At 42.5% G+C, this 18710-nt stretch overlaps 1 protein-coding gene across 1 annotated transcript; it reads left to right on the top strand.

Annotated features, from left to right (window-relative positions):
- Positions 1–893: 893 nt before the first annotated feature.
- On the top strand, positions 894–18028 carry abhd17b (abhydrolase domain containing 17B, depalmitoylase). Its single transcript, XM_026940108.3, has 4 exons — positions 894–1313; positions 6844–7311; positions 16706–16885; positions 17053–18028. The coding sequence occupies exons 2-4, from the start codon at positions 6845–6847 to the stop codon at positions 17270–17272; spliced, it is 867 nt and encodes a 288-aa protein (XP_026795909.1). The 5' UTR covers positions 894–1313; position 6844; the 3' UTR covers positions 17273–18028.
- Positions 18029–18710: the final 682 nt, after the last annotated feature.

Raw genomic sequence — 18710 nt, 5'->3', positions numbered from 1 at the left:
GGTCAACGTTTAGAAAAAAAAAAAAGTAGACGCGGAAGTTGCCTCATCTATCGGCTTCTATTACTGAACGTCAACGCGTCCGCCATATTGGAAAGGTCGACAGAGGGTCCCCTCTGATCAAACCGGCTGTAAATTACTTCATATTCAATATATGTCCTGTTTATATTTTAATTGTGACAGGGTGCTGTGATGAACACATCAAAATTGTGACACGAATAATAATTATGGTTAACCGTCAGAAAGTTGATTATTTTCCAATAACAGCATGTCCACAAATATTTTATTCATTTTATTACCACAGCACTATATCAACAATAAAGTTTTTTTTATTTCGTCATGAATGACGTCATACTCTTTAAAATCTATTTATAGTTACATTTAATACTGTAGAAAGTCCAGGAAACAAGTTAGTTCCTGTTATCACTGAGATTATAGCAGCTATAAACACTTGTTCCCTCACCAGCCTCTTTTTTTTTACTTTCTTTGAAAGTTAAGAAGACAAAAATTGTCACAAAGCACAAACTTCTTTTTCCTCTGAATGAAAACAATAATAATCACAATAATAATCAGAAACAATAATCCAGAAATCACACACTAGCGTGGAAAACTAGTTACTTCATTTGTTTATAAATTATATCCAGTTACTATGAGAAAGAAGCACATAACAACATTATTGTGTATTTTATTTAAATATTTTTTATTTAAATTGAAAAAAAAAATTTTCTCCTCTACATTCAATTTTTTAAAATTTACTTTTAAAGTATTTTTTTTTACTCTTGTTTGTGTTCATTTTTTTTCTAGTAGATGCTGATTGGCTCGCTGAAACGCCGCTCTACTCCATTGCCTTCATCTGATTGGTTCAAACGAGCTGTCAATCAGGTGACGCAGACATCCGGTATTTCTGAAGAAAATAAGAAACAGGAGCGAGCGGGAGCGGAGCGGTGTCTCTGCGGTCGGTGCTGGAGCTTCTCTCGGTCGCTCCGTGGACGGAAAACCGCGCAGTTTTTTGTTTTTTATTTACACTGGGCTGCTTTTCAGGTTTATAAGCTTATCCACTCGGACCACATGTTGAGGATATCTGTGCAGCTCGGCAGGGCGGAGGAAGGTCTGGAAAGGTTACCGAGGCGGCGGCGGCGGCGCATCTCCGTGTCCGGAGCGGAGGAGTGAAGAACCGGAGAGAACCTCGCGATACGGTACCCCGCGATACGATACCCGCCTCACGATATCCTTAATATCGATAAATCACTCCATAAACCAGTGCCATCAGAGGGAGATTTTCACTCATAGCAGGAAGAGGAATATTTTGTGGGCAGGTATGTAATCCACTCTAATCATATAAACAAAAATCTTTACACATCAATACAGAGACACTAACAAAATTACAACCTGGAAATTTCTATCTTAAAGCCAGCTGTGAGATTTGTTTTAATTGCACTGTTTTAAGACGAACGTCATGGCATCAGAGCGTCACGCGCTGAGATTTGAATAATACTACAAAATTTCCAGCTCGTGTTTTTTTTTTTTTCTCTTGATTTTACTGTCGCAGAATAAAAATCGCACGTCGTTGTGGTTCGTGATTTGAGATCGGGCTTAGATCGCACCATGCGGCGTGCTCACTGGAAGCCGATTCAGATTTGATTCAAATCTTTTGAAAAGATTGTCTAAAAGCCCCTAATAGGACGACGGCGTAAGAGGACGTGAAAGTCACAGGACAGCTACAAATGCAGTAATGGTAAAATGTGAAGTATTAATGCACGGAAGAAAAAAAAAAAATCATGTGTCACGAGTGACGTAACTGGAAAAGCGCCCGGAGAGCACAAGTTTGAAACCCTGACGAGTACAAGAGAGCTAAAATGACCGTGCTCTCTAGCTGGGATGGGCATACACTCTCTCTCTCTCTCTCTCTCTCTCTCTCTCTCTCTCTCTCTCTCTCTCTTAGCCAATCATGGGCATCTATGAGCTCATGGATGCAGAAGAGGACAGACAGCACTGTCCTCTGAGTGTGTTACGCTGTCACGTGATGCCACACGAGCAGCAGTTTGAAAAGATACGATTGGCCGGCTTTGCGGGTCTCGGAGGAAGTGCGTCTTAGCCTTCACCGACCCCGCTGATAGGAGAGAGTTAGCTAGTGTGAATTGAAGATCAAATTGGGAGCAAATGTCACGTTTGTGATAATGCGAACGCAGAACGCAGTCATTTTCTTGAATCACAGGTCTATCGTTAGCGGATCTTCATCGTATAATCACCTCGTACAGTGCGACAAGTAACGACCTGGAAACACCACCGAAATCACGCAGTCGAAACCCGGCTTTTTTCTGTCCGTTTTTTTTTTCTGTTTGTTTTTTTGTTTTATTTCATCCTAAATATTTCGATAACTATAACATGAATGTGTGTTTATAGTTGCGAAGACATGAGGTATCAGGCAAGCGTGTCGATCATTGCGTTTGATTTAGGCTGTAAATAAGTATAATGACGTTTCGTCTAAAGATAAGTGTTTTTGTTTCTTGTTATAAAGCCACTAACCTCAAAACCTCAGTCTTTTTCATTTAAGCAGGAATTTATTTTAGCCGCGTAATGAAGCCGGTGCTGCTCTGAAACCGTGGATCAGTCCGATCTGACGTATTTTACGTCGTAATAAACACTTCAGACGTATAAAAATTTGATCAACAGACAATTGTGTAGGAAATATTTCCCCGATAACGTTCTAATAAATCAGATTTTTTTTACCACATGGTGTTGATGATGATGATGATGATGATGACAACCTAATGACAGCTTGTCAATCATGATGATGTCATGGCTCAGACTTTGTCAGTTTCTTTTGACGAAGTTGCGTGGTCAAAGACTAGACTGAGATATGATCAAGGTTTTTTTAAAAAATAATTTCACTAGCGTTGCTGTTGAAAGCATGTCGCTCTCATGCCTGAGATCTTTGGCATAACTTAGTGACAGGAGGATAAGCGTGACCATTATAAGCAGGAAGCGCAGATTTCACTTCTGGGTTATTGCCGATTGTCCGCTTTAACAACCAGAAATGTTTTTCCGTGATGCGCTACATCAGAAAGAAGATAATAATCCTACACTCGTTCGTCGTTCCTCTTACGCTGTATTATGCGCTGACTATCCAACTATCTCGCTATATGTTATTATAATGCCATAGCTACCATTTTATTTTAGCTAAAGCAGCAACCAAAATACCAGCTCTGACTCGCGCAGTGGTCTGGATCACGAATTTATTTCTCCGTACACAAAGCTGTGATGAAAGCGGAACGCTTTGCGATCAACAGATCACACGTCACGTATGAATGGACGAATTTCCCTAATTTGTTGCTCTCACTCTTACTCTAGATGTAGTCAGCAGATATGACGCACGCAGTAGATAAGTGTGTGTTTCTCGTTTCACACACATCAGGCATGCCTTCAGGCCAGTGTTCAACAATTTCAGTTTCATTCTGATAGAAACCGAGGCGTGTGTGTGTGTGTGTGTGTGTGTGGGAGTGTGGGAATGTGTGCCAGGATAATTCCAGTATGTCAAGCTTTGAACGGGTCACATGACCTTAAGCTTTCATTAAAAATGTGTATTTATTGTGGAACAATTTCACATAATACCTCCTAGCATATCCTAGAGTTTATGTTTTTTTTAAATACTGCCTAAAGGAGCAGACTTGTAGAGGAGAAGAAGCGCCTCAGGATGGATGATTTAGTCGAGCTGTAGTCTTCCGAGCCCAGCAGCCAGACGTTGGGCAATTTGTGTATTAAGGATGTGACATTTAAACTCACGTTGACTTGCAAAGTGTCTCAGTGCATGCACAAGCTTGGCAGCCGTGTGTCAGTGTGTGTTCCTCGTCATGGGACCTTCTGTGGAGAACGTAGAGCAATGTACTGAGGGACAGGAAAAGCCTGGAGAAAAGTGAACTTTAAGTATAACTTCTTTTTCAAATCTGGAAAAAAAAAATGAAACAGCTTTCTGTTTCTTAAAGCTGGGCGATATGACGATATGATATCAGTATTGCGATAAATTATATCACTTTTCTGAGATATCGCGGATGTTACATCTGTGATATATATATTCCTAAATATAAAAATATATATAAATAAGTCTATTTTTTCTTAATTGCAGCAGTTCTCCTAAATATCGTGACTAAACTAACACACTTTTTGTTTTTATTTTCCTTTAATTTGTCACCCATCTGCATATTATAAATATCCGAAGTGACATTTTGTTTATAGTGACAATAATGAGTACATTGGAAAATTTTTTTGGACTGGAGGCAAAAAAAAGGGGTGTGGAAATATGATAATTAGATCACGATACTTCTTACAATATACGTTACACAAACTGCTAGCAAACCATAGTGTTGCATTTTAAAAAAAAAAAAAACCCTGAAAAACTAAATTTAAAAATAAATAAACACACCGAGAAAGAAAGAAATATTTTACGCAAGTTCGAATCCTGACTTCGGTGGCTGGGAGTTAAGAGGCAAAATTGGCCATGCTCTCAGGGTGGGCGGGGCTCATGTATGCGGAAGAGGGCGGAGAGCGCTTTTCTCCAAGTGTGCAAAAAAACCTTAAAAATAAATAAATAATACTTGCGATCTCTCAGCAAGGTGACATCATTGTGACATCACTTATCACATTATTAATATTACATCCTCATATCCTCCGTTTTCCATTTTTCCTCTGGGTTCAACGGGTGTAACTTTGTCTTGAAAAGGACCAGAATGTTGAAAAAAACAGGCCAATTTGTGCTGAAAGGATTTCTTTCTCCTGGTCTGTACGACCTCCGTTTAAATCCACACCAGCTTTTTCAGTTCTCCAGCATGACTGATGCTTTGATCGGTTAAAATGTAGCCCATATGTTTTACATCACCTATACAGTGTCTTTTTATTATGAGGAAAAAAAAAATGCTACAGGTATAAAACCTCACCTCATATCTGTATATACTACAAACATCGCGGCGGGTGTTTTCTGTAAATAAAGTCTCAATGCAAAAATGTGAACGCGTCTCCGTGTGTGAAAGAAACAGGAAATGAAAACCTGATAGAAACTCACTTGTGCCCTGTTTATATTTATAGCCATTTTATCGCAGGGGATATGGTTTTTTTTTTTTTTTTTTTTTTTTTTTTTTACTTTACAGACAATGACGTCCGCACGGCTAATCTGATACTTTTATATATACTTTTAGAAAGCGCTTGGATCCATTTGTGTAGTGCAATAAACAGTTTTTATAACCCAGTTACTGTTGAATTCTCAAATCTGATTGGTCAGAAGGTGGTAAAAGGCAAATCACAGGCTTATAATTTTGCGCTTGTTAGATAATACGTTATCGTTTCTATAGTAACAGTTTACACAGCGACTTCGCAGGAACTAAGCGTAGTTGTAAACAATTGTAAAAATTGTGTTCTGCTGTATAACAAAGACATCATACTGGTAAAAACCAGTATATCGTGGCCACGAATTAAGAATTCGTTCCCACGACTTATTAATACGTGAGCACGTTTTATTAATTCGTTCCCTAGTTTTAGGTAAGTCGTGGCCATGTTTTACTAATACGTTCCCTTGTTTTAAAAGGACAACGGATTTATGAAATAGCGGTTTTAAAAAAAAAACGGATTAATAAACCATGCTCACGTATTAATAAGTCATGTTAATGAATTCTTAATCCATGGCCACGATATATAATATGTATATATTTTTAGCCGTTTGTCATGTGCGTGGCCCCGTAGAGATGTAATCGTTGATATAGTGAAATTTTTAGTCAGCAGATGTTTATTTCTTATTTATGGAAGGAGTCTCCAGTGTCAGCGCTTCGTAACAGTCAGGAGGTTTTCCACCGCAGGAAAGTCTTCAGGACAGAGGAGGTCCTGGTAGCAGGACAAGCTTCTTGTTTTTGTCTCTCTCACTTGTCTCATGGAAGTTCCACAACATTCGGCGTAACCATAAACGTTTAAAAGTATATAAACTCAAAATCGTACTCATCGTGGTGTACTTCCGAACACGCAGTTATTGGAGATTAATCAGTTGCAGTCACTCGTCTTTGTCCTGAGCCGCATCACACATCGGGTCGTTGATTATTTTCCTACAAAAGCACACCACCAAGTGTTTCACAGCCTACTGTTTCTTTATGAATATGATCCTCTCCTGGCTCTGCTTTATTGAATCCTGTGTCGAAACAGTGCAGTGTGTCTTATTGAAACATGCCGCTTTATGAAATGATCATTGATCCAATTGCCTAAATTCAATCAGAGCAGTCAAATGCCTTCCTGAGCGAGCCATTTCAAAGCGATTTCCTGTTCTCGCTACGTTTTTTTTTTCCGCTCTGTATTACATTAACGCTGTCATACCTTTTTTTAAGTACATGAGAAGAAACACGACCACACTACTCTAAGACTCTGACTTCTGTGGTTTCTGCTCAGTAGCCTCTGGGCCACATAATTTGTATGTGAGTCACAGGGAACGGTGGAAAAGCACTTTTCTAATCTGTAGCCCGTGTCCATCTCCCATCATTTTCAATGTCATGTTCTTTCACTCTTTTTTTTTTTTTTTTTTCTCTAGGGTAACCAGATTTTTATAATTGCTAGCACTTTACTTCTGCTTGAGCTACATGAAAAAGAGAAGCATATTTCAGTTCAGGAAAGTCAGTAGTTTCAGAACCATACATACTCAAAGGGCTTTCCCAGATCACCCCACAGCTGTAAGAGATGTGTGGATTATGGATTTGATGAATCACAAAGGCACATCCAGGAAATCAGTGTGTACCGTCACACATGGAGACAGAGGCGCGTTTAGTAATCTGCTACGTGCTGTTGCTAATCTCTGTTTATTTTTTCATTTATGTACAGAATGAATCACCTGTCGCTAAGCGAGCTGTGCTGCCTGTTCTGCTGCCCGCCGTGCCCGAGCAGGATCGCGTCGAAGCTGGCGTTCCTGCCTCCGGAGCCGACGTACACGCTGCTGAGCGACGAAAGCGGCACCCGCTGGACCCTGCACCTGTCCGAGCGCGCCGACTGGCAGTACTCGTCGCGCGAGAAGGACTCCATCGAGTGCTTCATGACGCGCACGGTGCGTGGCAACCGCATCGCCTGCATGTTCGTCCGCTGCTCGCCGAGCGCCCGCTACACGCTGCTGTTCTCGCACGGGAACGCCGTCGACCTCGGACAGATGAGCAGCTTCTACGTGGGGCTCGGCTCGCGCATCAACTGCAACATCTTCTCCTACGACTACTCGGGCTACGGCGCCAGCTCGGGAAAGCCGTCCGAGAAGAACCTGTACGCTGACGTTGACGCAGCATGGCATGCCCTCCGAACCAGGTGAGCTTTCCCGCACGTCTTGAACAATTCCCGCCCACGTTCACGAAGCTCCGCCCCCAGGATCTGCGTTGGCTCTTGGAGTGTCTATAAAATGACTGACAGTCAGTTTTCCGAACAGGGTTTCTCAGCGACTTAATACACTTTTGCTACGACCATGGCTTAATCCTTTTTTTTTTTTTTTTAATCATGTTCTAGATACCTTCCAAGATATTTGTACGAGTAAGAAAAATAATCGCCTATTGCACCTTTAATTTTCTATAACAGTAGATCTGAGAGTAGTGAAGGATTAGGTGCACACACACTAGAGGAAGATGGATCCCCGGAAACAGGGTTTACGAACCCTACTGTACCTTCCTCATCTTTAGCTTCCCGCATTTGTTTATCATTTCACATGAAGCCTTAAGTAACACTGACCTCCAACTCCACCCACTGATCCCCAGGTCCCCGCCCCCTCGCCCTCAGCTGTGGATTTGATTGGACGAGGGAATGATAACTTGGACAGTGTTTCCTGTTCTGCTGACATTCAAGAGGATTTGTTTGGATTTTTGAAAGCGTGCATCACTGGGAAAGGAGAAATGTTCACTTCTCTCTCTCACGAGAGAGAGAGAAAGAGAGTGTGTGTGTGTGTGTGTGTGTGTGTGTGTGTGTGTGTGTGTGTGTGTGTGGTATGCATACAGGTCACAAGAACTCAGCAGTGCAGCTAGAAATTGCAACAAGAAAGATACAAAACAAAGAGGCATTGTGTGTGTGTGTGTGTGTGTGTGTGTGTGTGTGTGTGTGTGTGGACATGGATGGATGCTTACAGAACAGCAACACACGTTCATGTAAGGGTATGTTCAATTGCTGTGTGTGTGTGTGTGTGTTGTCAGCAAGAACAGCTGCTGCTCTCGGACCCTGTGTGTCCTCATTTGACAAACCATGTCCCAGAGGGCTGGCAGGGACACACACACACGCGCACACACACACACACACACACTTCAGTAAACAGTGAAACTGCTGATCTGTGGTGTGCACAGTTTCAGCTGGTCCTGAATCAGGAAGTAGTTTTTTTTTTTTTTTTTTTTTAATTGAATTCCTTTTTTTTTGTTTTTTAGGTGCAATAGTCGATTTCTTGTGCTCACTTGTACCTTGTAATTAACCTGAAAGATATGATATGTAGAACATAAAAAAAACAACAAAAAAACAATGCTTTAAATCGTGGCCTTAGCAAAAGTGTATAAAGTGGCTGAGAAACCCCGTTTGGAAAACTGACTTCCTGTCCGTCATTTTATAGACACTATAATCTGTAGATCCTGGGGGCGGAGCTTCGTGAACATGGACGGGAATCATTCTAACCTAACTGTTAGAGACCTAATCTTTGGAGGAGGGAAAAAAAAGACTAATCTTACCTAATATACCTTTAAATTCTGTCTGTTTGGAGAAAACTTTTAACGTCAGTTTTAATGTGCAATCTGCTGTCAGATTCTTGGGGAACGTGTGGGTTTGATGTTGTAACTGTGTAGCCTGTTGTGTTTACACACTGAACAAAACTCACATCTCTGCTATCAGACGAGTGACTGCTGTGCCCTACTTTGTAACTGTAGCGGTAAGGCTTTAGCCTGCAATAATGTGTGTGTGTGTGTGTGTGTGTGTGTGTGTGTGTGTGTGTGTGCGCATGACTTTTCAGATTTGTAATCTTGCTTTCTCGCTGTAGCTTCTTTGTTTCAGCGAGCAAGGAAGTACAGTGCAGCGCAGAAGTGTCCTAAAATCTCCCCGTCATCTGTCGAGTGAAAACGACGAGCCCGAAACGAATATGTTTTTTTTTTTTTTTTTTTTAATGTACGATGCAAATAGAAAATAACCAAAACAAGAATATTCCAAAATGTTAGCCAAAGATCTTCTATCATTTTGTCAAGGGCACAAACATAATATGCCGCATGACAAGAGATCCATGTTGGGACAACAAGTCATTACTGTCACTTCTAGGTCATGGTGCTCATCGTTAATATATACTTTGCTATATACGTAAGGAATAAAACACTCGAGGGTACATGGTTTTAGAAAAATAATCAACTCCAGGGTGGAGGGATGCAGCCCGAAGCAAAGCGGAGTTACTGTTACCACACCGAAGTTGATTATTTTCCCATAACATCCCATAATTTCCCATAACTGAAGTGTTTGTAAGCGGCTTATACCACATTAATTTACCGAGAGTAACAAATTTTTATTCATTATTATTAAGGACTGATTTCTCATACTTTTTATTCATTTATAATGTTCTGGAAAGTCTGTGAAGCAAGGAAAAAAAAAAACCTTTATGTGCCAGAGAAGGAAAGAGCGAGGGGTGCTTTGTCTGACAGCTGGAAGAATGACAGGAACGTTCAACATAATGCGTGTGACGTAACATCCCCAAAATCATCTCATCACTGTCAAGAGACGAGACAGAGAGAGAGAGACAGACAGAGACAGACAGAGACAGACAGAGACAGAGACAGAGACAGAGACAGAGACAGAGACAGAGACAGAGAGAGAGACAGAGAGAGAGACAGAGAGAGAGACAGAGAGAGAGAGAGAGAGAGAGACAGAGAGAGAGAATGTACACACAGAGAGATGCAAGTTGCATTGCAGGTTAACCTGGCCTTGTTTTCCCATCCACCGCCTCTTTTAACTGGGTTTATCCTCCATTTTGGGTTTTTCCTCTGCCACATCTCAGCTTCGCACAGGATTAATCCATCACCCTGACACTGTGGGCCTGTAATCTGTACGAGAAAAGCTCCCGTATAGAAACCGGAGGCTTTACAAGAGCAACTCCGTCTGCAAACTGTCGCCGAGTCATACGATGATCAGGAAAACTGAAATAGTTATAGTTAAAGTTATAGAGATGGTTAATGACGTCCCAGAACTCTTATACAACGAAACTTATACAACGAAAGTTTTAAAATGTAGTTTGTAGAGATTTTGTTCAAGTACTGTCCTCTTAACATGTACTTTAAAAAAAAAAAAAGTCTAATCAGATAGTGTATTGTGCATTACATACTATATCGTTCATAATCATACATATCTCAGCTGCTGAAATGATGAATTTCTTCAGAAATGTAAGACACTTCAGGACTATTGCAAGAAGGGATGCATTGACCTCTAAACAATCCAGTGTTAAGACAAGAAATTCTTTGGTGCTCGCTTATCATCCCACTTTAAAATCTTCCAGGACAGTCACTAGACTGCTCTCGGCCCTCCCCTCATCTGGAACTGTGAATATACTGTGGACATTTAAAATGATTTAAGGGACACAATTGGACAGCTGTTTAGAGTAAATCTTTAAAGACACATAGTATGCACTTCCCGAGTAAAAGATATGGAGGATACTACGTCACTGACAAGGAAAGGTACAGTGTTTGGAAAATTACTTTGGTGTATGAGGAATGCAGCACTGTGGGATCTGTGGTTATTGGAAAGTAATCAACTTCAGGGTGGTAACACTGACTCTGCTTCATCATGTTGATCCATTTCCCGTAACAGCATGTCCTGTCATGCTTTATTCCTTACTTTATTCCTGCTAGTCTTGCGAAATTCATGTCTTGTCCTTCCTGTGAGGGTACTTTGCTCCCTCTCGGGCCTCCTACCCGAGTTCTGGGAGTTTGAGGGCGCGGCGTAATGTTTTGCTGCTCCTAGGAATGTGCTCTTCTGGACCGAGATCAGTGTTGTCATTCCTGGAATCTGTTGGAGCCGCTGTTCCAGTTTAGGGATTGCAGCCCCAATGGGACGTGTTTGGCTTTAACCTAGTTCTGCTTTCAGTCCCTGGTATTTCTCCAGCTTCTCATATTACTTCCTTTGGGATGGCCACTGTGTCTGGTTAATTCACTACTGCACGTCCTTTATCTATGTGAAGTTCCCACAGGATCGTAGTGTTGTTGTTTCCTCTGCTACTCTCTGTGGTTTTGCCCTTTTGGACTCGGGAGTGGTCAACAATCCCTATATACAATGCCTGCTATACAGTCACTGGCTGCACCTCTCAGTGTATGCTGATCTGTCTCCACCCAGTTACAGTGTGTCAAATTGTCTCTTGGCCTGTTTCATCTCGGATCCGGTCCGGTAGCAGAAGGTGGAGGCTGTGAAGACAGTTGCGTTGGTGGAGAAGGGTGGGACGATAGACTTGAGGCGGTGGACTGGAGGTAGTGGATGGTGGTGACAGTGAAGGGAGTGGTGAAGTGAAGACAGTATAGATGGTGGGGTTGGTGGATCTTGATGGTGTGGAGGGGTGGATGGTGAGGATGTGGATATCGCAGCTAATGGGGGTGGTGGTGGGTGTGGATGGTGTAGGGGTGGGTAGTGGTGATAGACGGTGTGGACGGCGTTGGATGATGGTGGGGAAGGTGGAGATGTCATGGACAGTGGAGACAGTGTGGATAGTGGAGTTAGTAGATGTTGGGGATGGGGTGGATGGTGAGAATGTGGATATCGCAGTTAATGGGGAAGGATGGTGTAGGGGTGGGTAGTGCAGTTGGTGGTGGTAGATGGTGTGGACAGTGTGGATGATGGTGGGGAGGGTGGAGATGCTGTGGACAGTGGATACAGTGTGGAGACATTGTGGATGGTGGAGTTAGTAGATGTTGGGGATGGGGTGGATGGTGAGAATGTGGATATCGCAGTTAATGGGGAAGGATGGTGTAGGGGTGGGTAGTGCAGTTGGTGGTGGTAGATGGTGTGGACAGTGTTAGATGATGGTGTGGATGGTGGATGTCGCGTCCACATTATTTCAGTTGGGTTAGTAGACTTGTGATTGTTGTCGACTTTTTTTTTTTTTTTTTTTTTAAACCTCATTTTCTCCCAATTTTTACTCATTTGCAGTTGCGACGTCCTGATAAAATGAAAGCTCTTCATTTATGCCACTAAACAATAAACTTGAATGGAAAGGGCAGGAACTTGGAATCATATGGGTAAAGAGAAAATGCGTTAAAGGGAAGATGATGTAGTGTGTATGTTTTTCAGTCACCTCAGGAACCGAATACTTTGGTTGGCGCTTTTTTTGATGACATCATCTCATTTCAAGTTTCGTCTCTCAAACTACCGGTGATGTCTACGATGCGTTGTGGCCTAGGGTTAGGGTTAGGCCGGTTTTCGGCGTGTTTTCCGTCTTCGTATTTATTTATTTTTTTACGCCTCTCATGGTGTGTCTAGATGAGACCCGGACCTTGGTATGTGTGTGTTCACGTAGTCAGGCGTGTTGCCTTAAAGCTCACTGTACACAGGATGTGCAGTGAGAGAGATGGACCCGCCCTGCTGCCTGTCTGGACAGGTGAGTCAGCGATGAGTAAGAAGGCGTGTCTGTTTGGACTGAAAACACACACACACACACATCCAGACACATTGTTGTGTGTAGCTGGAGAACAGGTTGCTCAGAGAACCCCTGTAGCAGCACGTTGGCTGTGTGTAAGCGGCAGATACGCTGGAGGACGTCTCATCTGATCATGAGTGATCCATCTTTCACATCAGAGAGAGAAAAGATGGGGGGAAAAGGAAGGAAGACGGCATCAGAAGAAAAAGAAGAGATCTGGGGAAATATGGCAGCATGAGGAATAATAAAGAGAAAGTAAGACAAAAGATGGACAGGAATTAAAACTGAATGAAGGAAGCACGAGAGAAGTAGAGAAAGGAGACAGCTGAGAGAGACTCCAGCAAGGAAAGACTGCGAGATCGAGAAAAATGGGTAAACGGCGAAAAGCGGGGAGGGAGAAAGAGAGAACGAGCAAAAGGTGTAGAGAAGGATGGAGAGACTTGTGGCATGGAGAATGATGAAGAGATACAACAAACGAGAGTTGGTATTTAAGAAAGAACAATAGCAAAGACATTAAGAGAATTGGGGGGAAAAAAGAAAGGGAGAAAAGAAGGAAGAAAAGAAAAAAGCCAGAAATGAAAGAAAAGGGAAAGACAAATGAAAGAAATGTAGAAAAGAAGAGAAGCATAGAAATAAAAAGGCACAAAGAAGGAACCAAAAAAGGAAGTTTTTTTGGAAGGAAAAGAAAGAAATCGAGAAAGAAAAATTAAATGCAAAGAAAGAAGGAACAACGACGAAGAAAGAAGAAGGGATAATCAGACAAAAAGGAATAAAAATGAATGATACAGAGAAAGGGGGAAAATAATGAAATAAACAGAAAAAAACAAAGAATGAATGAAAAAGAAACAGTGAGAGAAAAGACAGAAGTAGGGGGGTGTCAGAGAGAGAGTGGAAAATAGAGGGAAGACAGAAAGAGAGGAGGGAGGAATAAAGAGAAAGAGATAGACAGACACAGAAAGGGAGAGAGAGAAAATGGAAGATGGAGACAAGCAGAGGAAGGAAGAGAGAGCGCAATGCAGAGGGAGAGATAGACAGAGTGGATGGTGGAGGTAGTGGATATTGGAGATGGGGTGGATGGTGCAGCGAGAGATGGAGGGAAGATAGAAGCAGGCGAAGGAGGAATAGAGAGAGAGAGAGACAGATCGGGGGAAAAAGTCATTAAGAAAGATGGACAGAGAGAAGGAAGTAAAGCACAGGTGCTGTGGCGAGAGACTGAGAGAGAGAGATGTCTGAAAGACAGCAGGGAGGATGGAGGTGTGGAGCGCTGGTGTGTGAGGGAGGAGAAGGTGGAGATCAGGTCACTGATGACGTTCAGCACAGCAGCGCCGGACTGATTTACACTCCACTTTAATCGAACCACTTTCATTTTCATTCGTTTTTTTTTTTTTTTTTTTTTCTTTTCTCCAGCCTTGTGTGTGTGGGGGGGGAAGGGGCATTATGGGAGGGGCGGAGGGGGAGGGGGTGGGGCATGCCAAGTCAAATATTGATCGGTTGCCTGGCAACCTGATTTTCCAATGAGATGCGAGGGAGGCCGTCTCCGTGACCTCCTGCCCAGGAAGTAGGGGAAGAAAAAAATGCTGATTGTACAGCGCAGTTTCTCACAGCACACAGGGGGTAATTAGTGTTCCTTTATATGTGTGAGAGACTTTCTGAATAAAACATTTAGGAATTCGGGTTTTACTGGCTAGAGTGTAAGGGTATATTATTAGTCCTGGTATAATCACTTACAGATAAGATCACACACACACACACAAGCAAATATATGAGTAAAGTATAACGAGATATTGTTCAAAATGCAATCACTCTCTTACTAGCCGCTAAGCTGTTTTCATTTTTAACAGCGTGACAACATGAGAAGTTATCAACAGATCTGCAACCAGATAAACCTGGTGATGTGAGAGAATTGATGTAATTCACAAAAGATAATGATGAGATATCAAGCCAGCGCCCATCCCTGCTGCTGTTATCTGAAGATCAGCAGAGATTCTAGCTACAGCTCTGATCATCGGGAGTAACCGAGTGTGCGATAACGACTTCCTCGTGCGTCCGTCTCCAAGAATGTGTCTAGAGTGAAGTGAAAGAAGGAGGGACGGATGAGGAAGGGTATGGCAACCGTGTGGAAAATAACTCCAGTAAATGGTTAAACTGGGGGTGGGGGATGGGGGGTGTTAACGTGAACTTTAACGGAGGCAAAGGCCATGGTTTCACTAGTAATCCCTCTAGTAATAATAGTATTAATAATAACACAGCTAATAATAATACCACTAATAATAATAATAAAGATAGCCATAAGTGGCGATCTGAGGGGTCCAAGCACTCCTCGCAAATACTGGCCCCAGTGGCCATTTCTTGCCAAGTTATATCAAAGTACATAGAATTGACTGGCGTGTGGCAGCCATATTGTTTACACTTGTTTGTCAACAAGTTTTTGATAATTTTTGAGGTTCCGACCTCGCCAGATTTGTGAAGATAGATAGGCCAAGGACTACTTCACGAAAGTACGGGCCAAAATGTACATACTTGCGCTATAGTGCCACCATTAGGCCGATTGTTAAAATGACTACATATTAAGATGTTGGCCTGGGAAATGTTCTATAATTCATTTTCCACTGCAATAACAATAACAGGGTTTAGGAAATCTGTTACCAAAAAAAAAAAAAAAGAAAGAAAGCGATGGCGCTTGTAATTAGTATTAGTCGAATTTTTTGTCTTTGTAGTGTTACACCACGGCTTTTATGCAGTCGAATGTCCGAGTGCGCTTGAAAGTGATGTCATGACGGTCCTTACTAACTCTAATTGAACCCTGGGGGTTGAACCACTGGGGGTGGAGCTTTGTGTAAATGGGTGGGAATGGAGTGGCGGGCTGAAGGAGTACAAAAAAAATTATTTCAAATCTTATTCAGCTCCAATTATTTAACTGTTAGAGACCTTATCTTGCCAAATTTTGACAAATCTTTAAGAAAATAAACATGTTTCATGGTTTGGATTCGTTAGCGCGTCGTAGCTGTTGCTATGGAAAAGCACTGAACAGGACCCTTGCAGAAGTTTTTTCGCCCCCTTTTTTTTTTTTTTTTTTTCTCCCTAATAAACCAACAACTGTGTGTAACTGATGAACTCAAAGCCATTGACTCGGGCGTAAATCTGATTACCGCTTGTGTTTTCGGTTCCACGGTAAGAAGTTCTTTTGAAAGGTGACGTTCTGAGCGCAGACGGTCACGTGATGACAAAGAGGATTAATCGCAAGGCAAAAGTTTTCATTTTACTCCCAGACCTCGACAACCAGAGTAACCTTTGCATCCAGCTGACATGGCCTAGCTGTTCCGTTTCTGGAAAGCCTACTATGGTTACTGTGGTTTATTAAGTATACCGCCCTCATCGTCCACTTTATTATACGCCGACTGTCCGACAGCATTCCCGAGTAAGAAACCGGACCAAATATGTCATTGTGCAGAATTACAAAACGTTTTTGATTACAAAAGGTATTGTTGTTCCTTTAGTCGGAGCCAAGCCCCTGTGAAAGTGAAGGCTGTTGAGAGGAGAGGACGTCAGAGAACCGTGTTCGCAAATTACAACAGCCAACCATCAAGTGCTTCTCATTATTAAATTATAAACAGATTACGATCAATTTTGTAATGTCATCCGTTAGATATAGGTCTTTGTGGCTATGTGTATGAAGCTGATATGAGACGCGAGTCAGTTTACGCTGTCTCGACTCTCTCGCTTTACACGTCATGTTTATAAAGCGTGAAATATCATAGTGCGATCTTTCAAACCGCAATAAGACCAAACATATGAACCGTCGCGTAGCGTGACAGCTGCTCTTACTACAGTTAGCTTTTTCCACGTAGCTCAGTGTGATGTTTGGTCTGTATGTTTAGTTTTTATTTGCATGTGCAAGGACCGTAACGTTTATCTAGCAGGCGTCAACCGTTCTCATGATCATGAGTGTCAGTCAGTCATTAATCCTCCAAGATTCAAGAGTGTCAATGCGCGTATTCACATTCAAGCATGTGTCTGAGTAAGTGGTACAAATAAAGAGAGAGAAGCATTGTGTGTTAACGGCTGTGTTTCATTACTCAGGTACGGTATAAGGCCAGAGAACGTGATCGTGTACGGACAGAGTATTGGGACGGTGCCGTCTGTGGATCTGGCCGCCCGTTACGAGAGCGCCGCCGTCATCCTGCACTCTCCGCTCACCTCGGGCATGCGCGTGGCCTTCCCCGACACCAAGAAGACGTACTGCTTCGACGCCTTCCCCAAGTACGTCCTCCCTTTCCATTCCTCCCTCCACAGAAAACAAAAGCTGTGTCTCAAATCTGATTTATATTTTTTTAATAATAATAGTTCTTGTATGTAAAGCGGGTGAGGGTTCGTAGGAATTAAACCAGCGTTTTTTTATGTTTTTTTTTTTTTTCTCCGTACCGCAGCATTGACAAGATCTCGAAAGTGACGTCGCCGGTGCTGGTGATCCACGGCACGGAGGACGAGGTGATCGACTTCTCGCACGGCCTGGCTCTGTACGAGCGCTGTCAGAGGCCCGTGGAGCCGCTGTGGGTGGAGGGCGCCGGGCACAACGACGTCGAGCTCTACGGCCAGTACCTCGAGAGACTCAAGCAGTTCGTCAGCCACGAGCTCGTCAACTTGTAGGACGATGACGAGCAAACGGACAGGAAAAAAAAAAAAAAAAAAACCTCACAGCTGCCGACTGCACCTCACACACTGGCTACAGGGAACTCCACGACAGAGTTTAGCTTTTCTTTTTTTTTTTCTCTTTTTTTTTTTTTTTTCTCCCTCTTTTCTTTTTTTTTTTTGTTCCCCCACCATACTTGACAGAGCCGGGGAGTGACCCAGACTGCCTTTTCAAGTGTGTGTAAGAGACAGAAAGACAGAGAGAAAGGGGACAGATGTCATGGCTGCCCATCTCCATGAGGTTAACCATCTGTACAAGAGCTCTAGGTGTGTGCGTTTGTGCGCGTGTGTGTGTGTGTGTGAGAGAGAGAGAGAGACAGAAAGAGAGACCCATCCTTGTTTTTGATTTTGCATCTCTCACTGTGTGTGTGTGCGCGCGCGTGTGTGTGCTGATAATCATATATCCAGTGATATATAACACAATATTATCACAGACAGAACATGATCACTACCTCTGTGTTCCAGTTGGGATGAGGTGCTTTTTTTTTTTTTTTTTTTTAAGCAGCATCGGTAGCATGTCATGTGTCCTGATTAAAAATCCCATAATTCCATTCAGCACGTTTGTTTTTTGTTGTTGTTTTTTTGAGGTAAACAAAACTGACACTGCAGCTCCAGTTACGAGCTACAGTCAGTGTGTGTGTATATATATATATATATATGTGTGTGTGTGTGTGTGTGTGTGTGTGTGTGTGTGTGTGTGTATATATATATACACACACAGTATCATGTTAGTGTCGTAAACTGTGATGAAACTTGGTCGTGGAGCTGGAGTACACACTGTCCTGCACAATTTAGTTTTCCCAACACACCTCAGCTAATTAACAGCGCTTCCTAAGTTGACCTGTGTGTGTGTGTGTGTGTGTGTGTGTGTGTGTGTGTGTGTGTGTGTGTGTGTGTGTGTGTGTGTTAAAGCGGGGAAACCTGTTATATGAAACAATGTGATCTTAAAACATGCCTGTGCTCACACAAAACTCTCACATCCCTAACACTGCTCTTTTATTTTCCATTTCTGTGTAAAACTCACTGCGTACTACAGCTTACAGGGTGTGTGTGTGTGTGTGTGTGTGTGTGTGTGTGTGTGTGTGTGTGTGTGTGTGTGTGTGTGTTTCTGCGCAAACTGAACGCACTCTCAGGTTGACTTTTTGAAACATTGAACGCTGCATGATTGGGTCGACGTTTCGAAATTTGGGCGCAATTTTGCAAAACTGTTTAACGTTTTGAAACTGTGAACGCTGCACACTCAGTCTGATTTTCTGAATCGGTGAACGCTGCACACTCAGTGTAACATTTTGGATCAGCAAACACTGCACACACCGTATAACGTTTTGGATTAGCGAACACTGCACACTCAATGTAATATTTGGGATCTGTGAACGCTGCACACTCAGTGTAACGT

The sequence above is a fragment of the Pangasianodon hypophthalmus genome, chromosome 24 (genome assembly GCF_027358585.1).
Source record: "Pangasianodon hypophthalmus isolate fPanHyp1 chromosome 24, fPanHyp1.pri, whole genome shotgun sequence".
Classification (NCBI taxonomy): Eukaryota; Metazoa; Chordata; class Actinopteri; order Siluriformes; family Pangasiidae; genus Pangasianodon; species Pangasianodon hypophthalmus.
The sequence above is the reverse complement of the archived record's forward strand: the minus strand, read 5'-3'. Positions and strand labels throughout refer to the sequence as shown.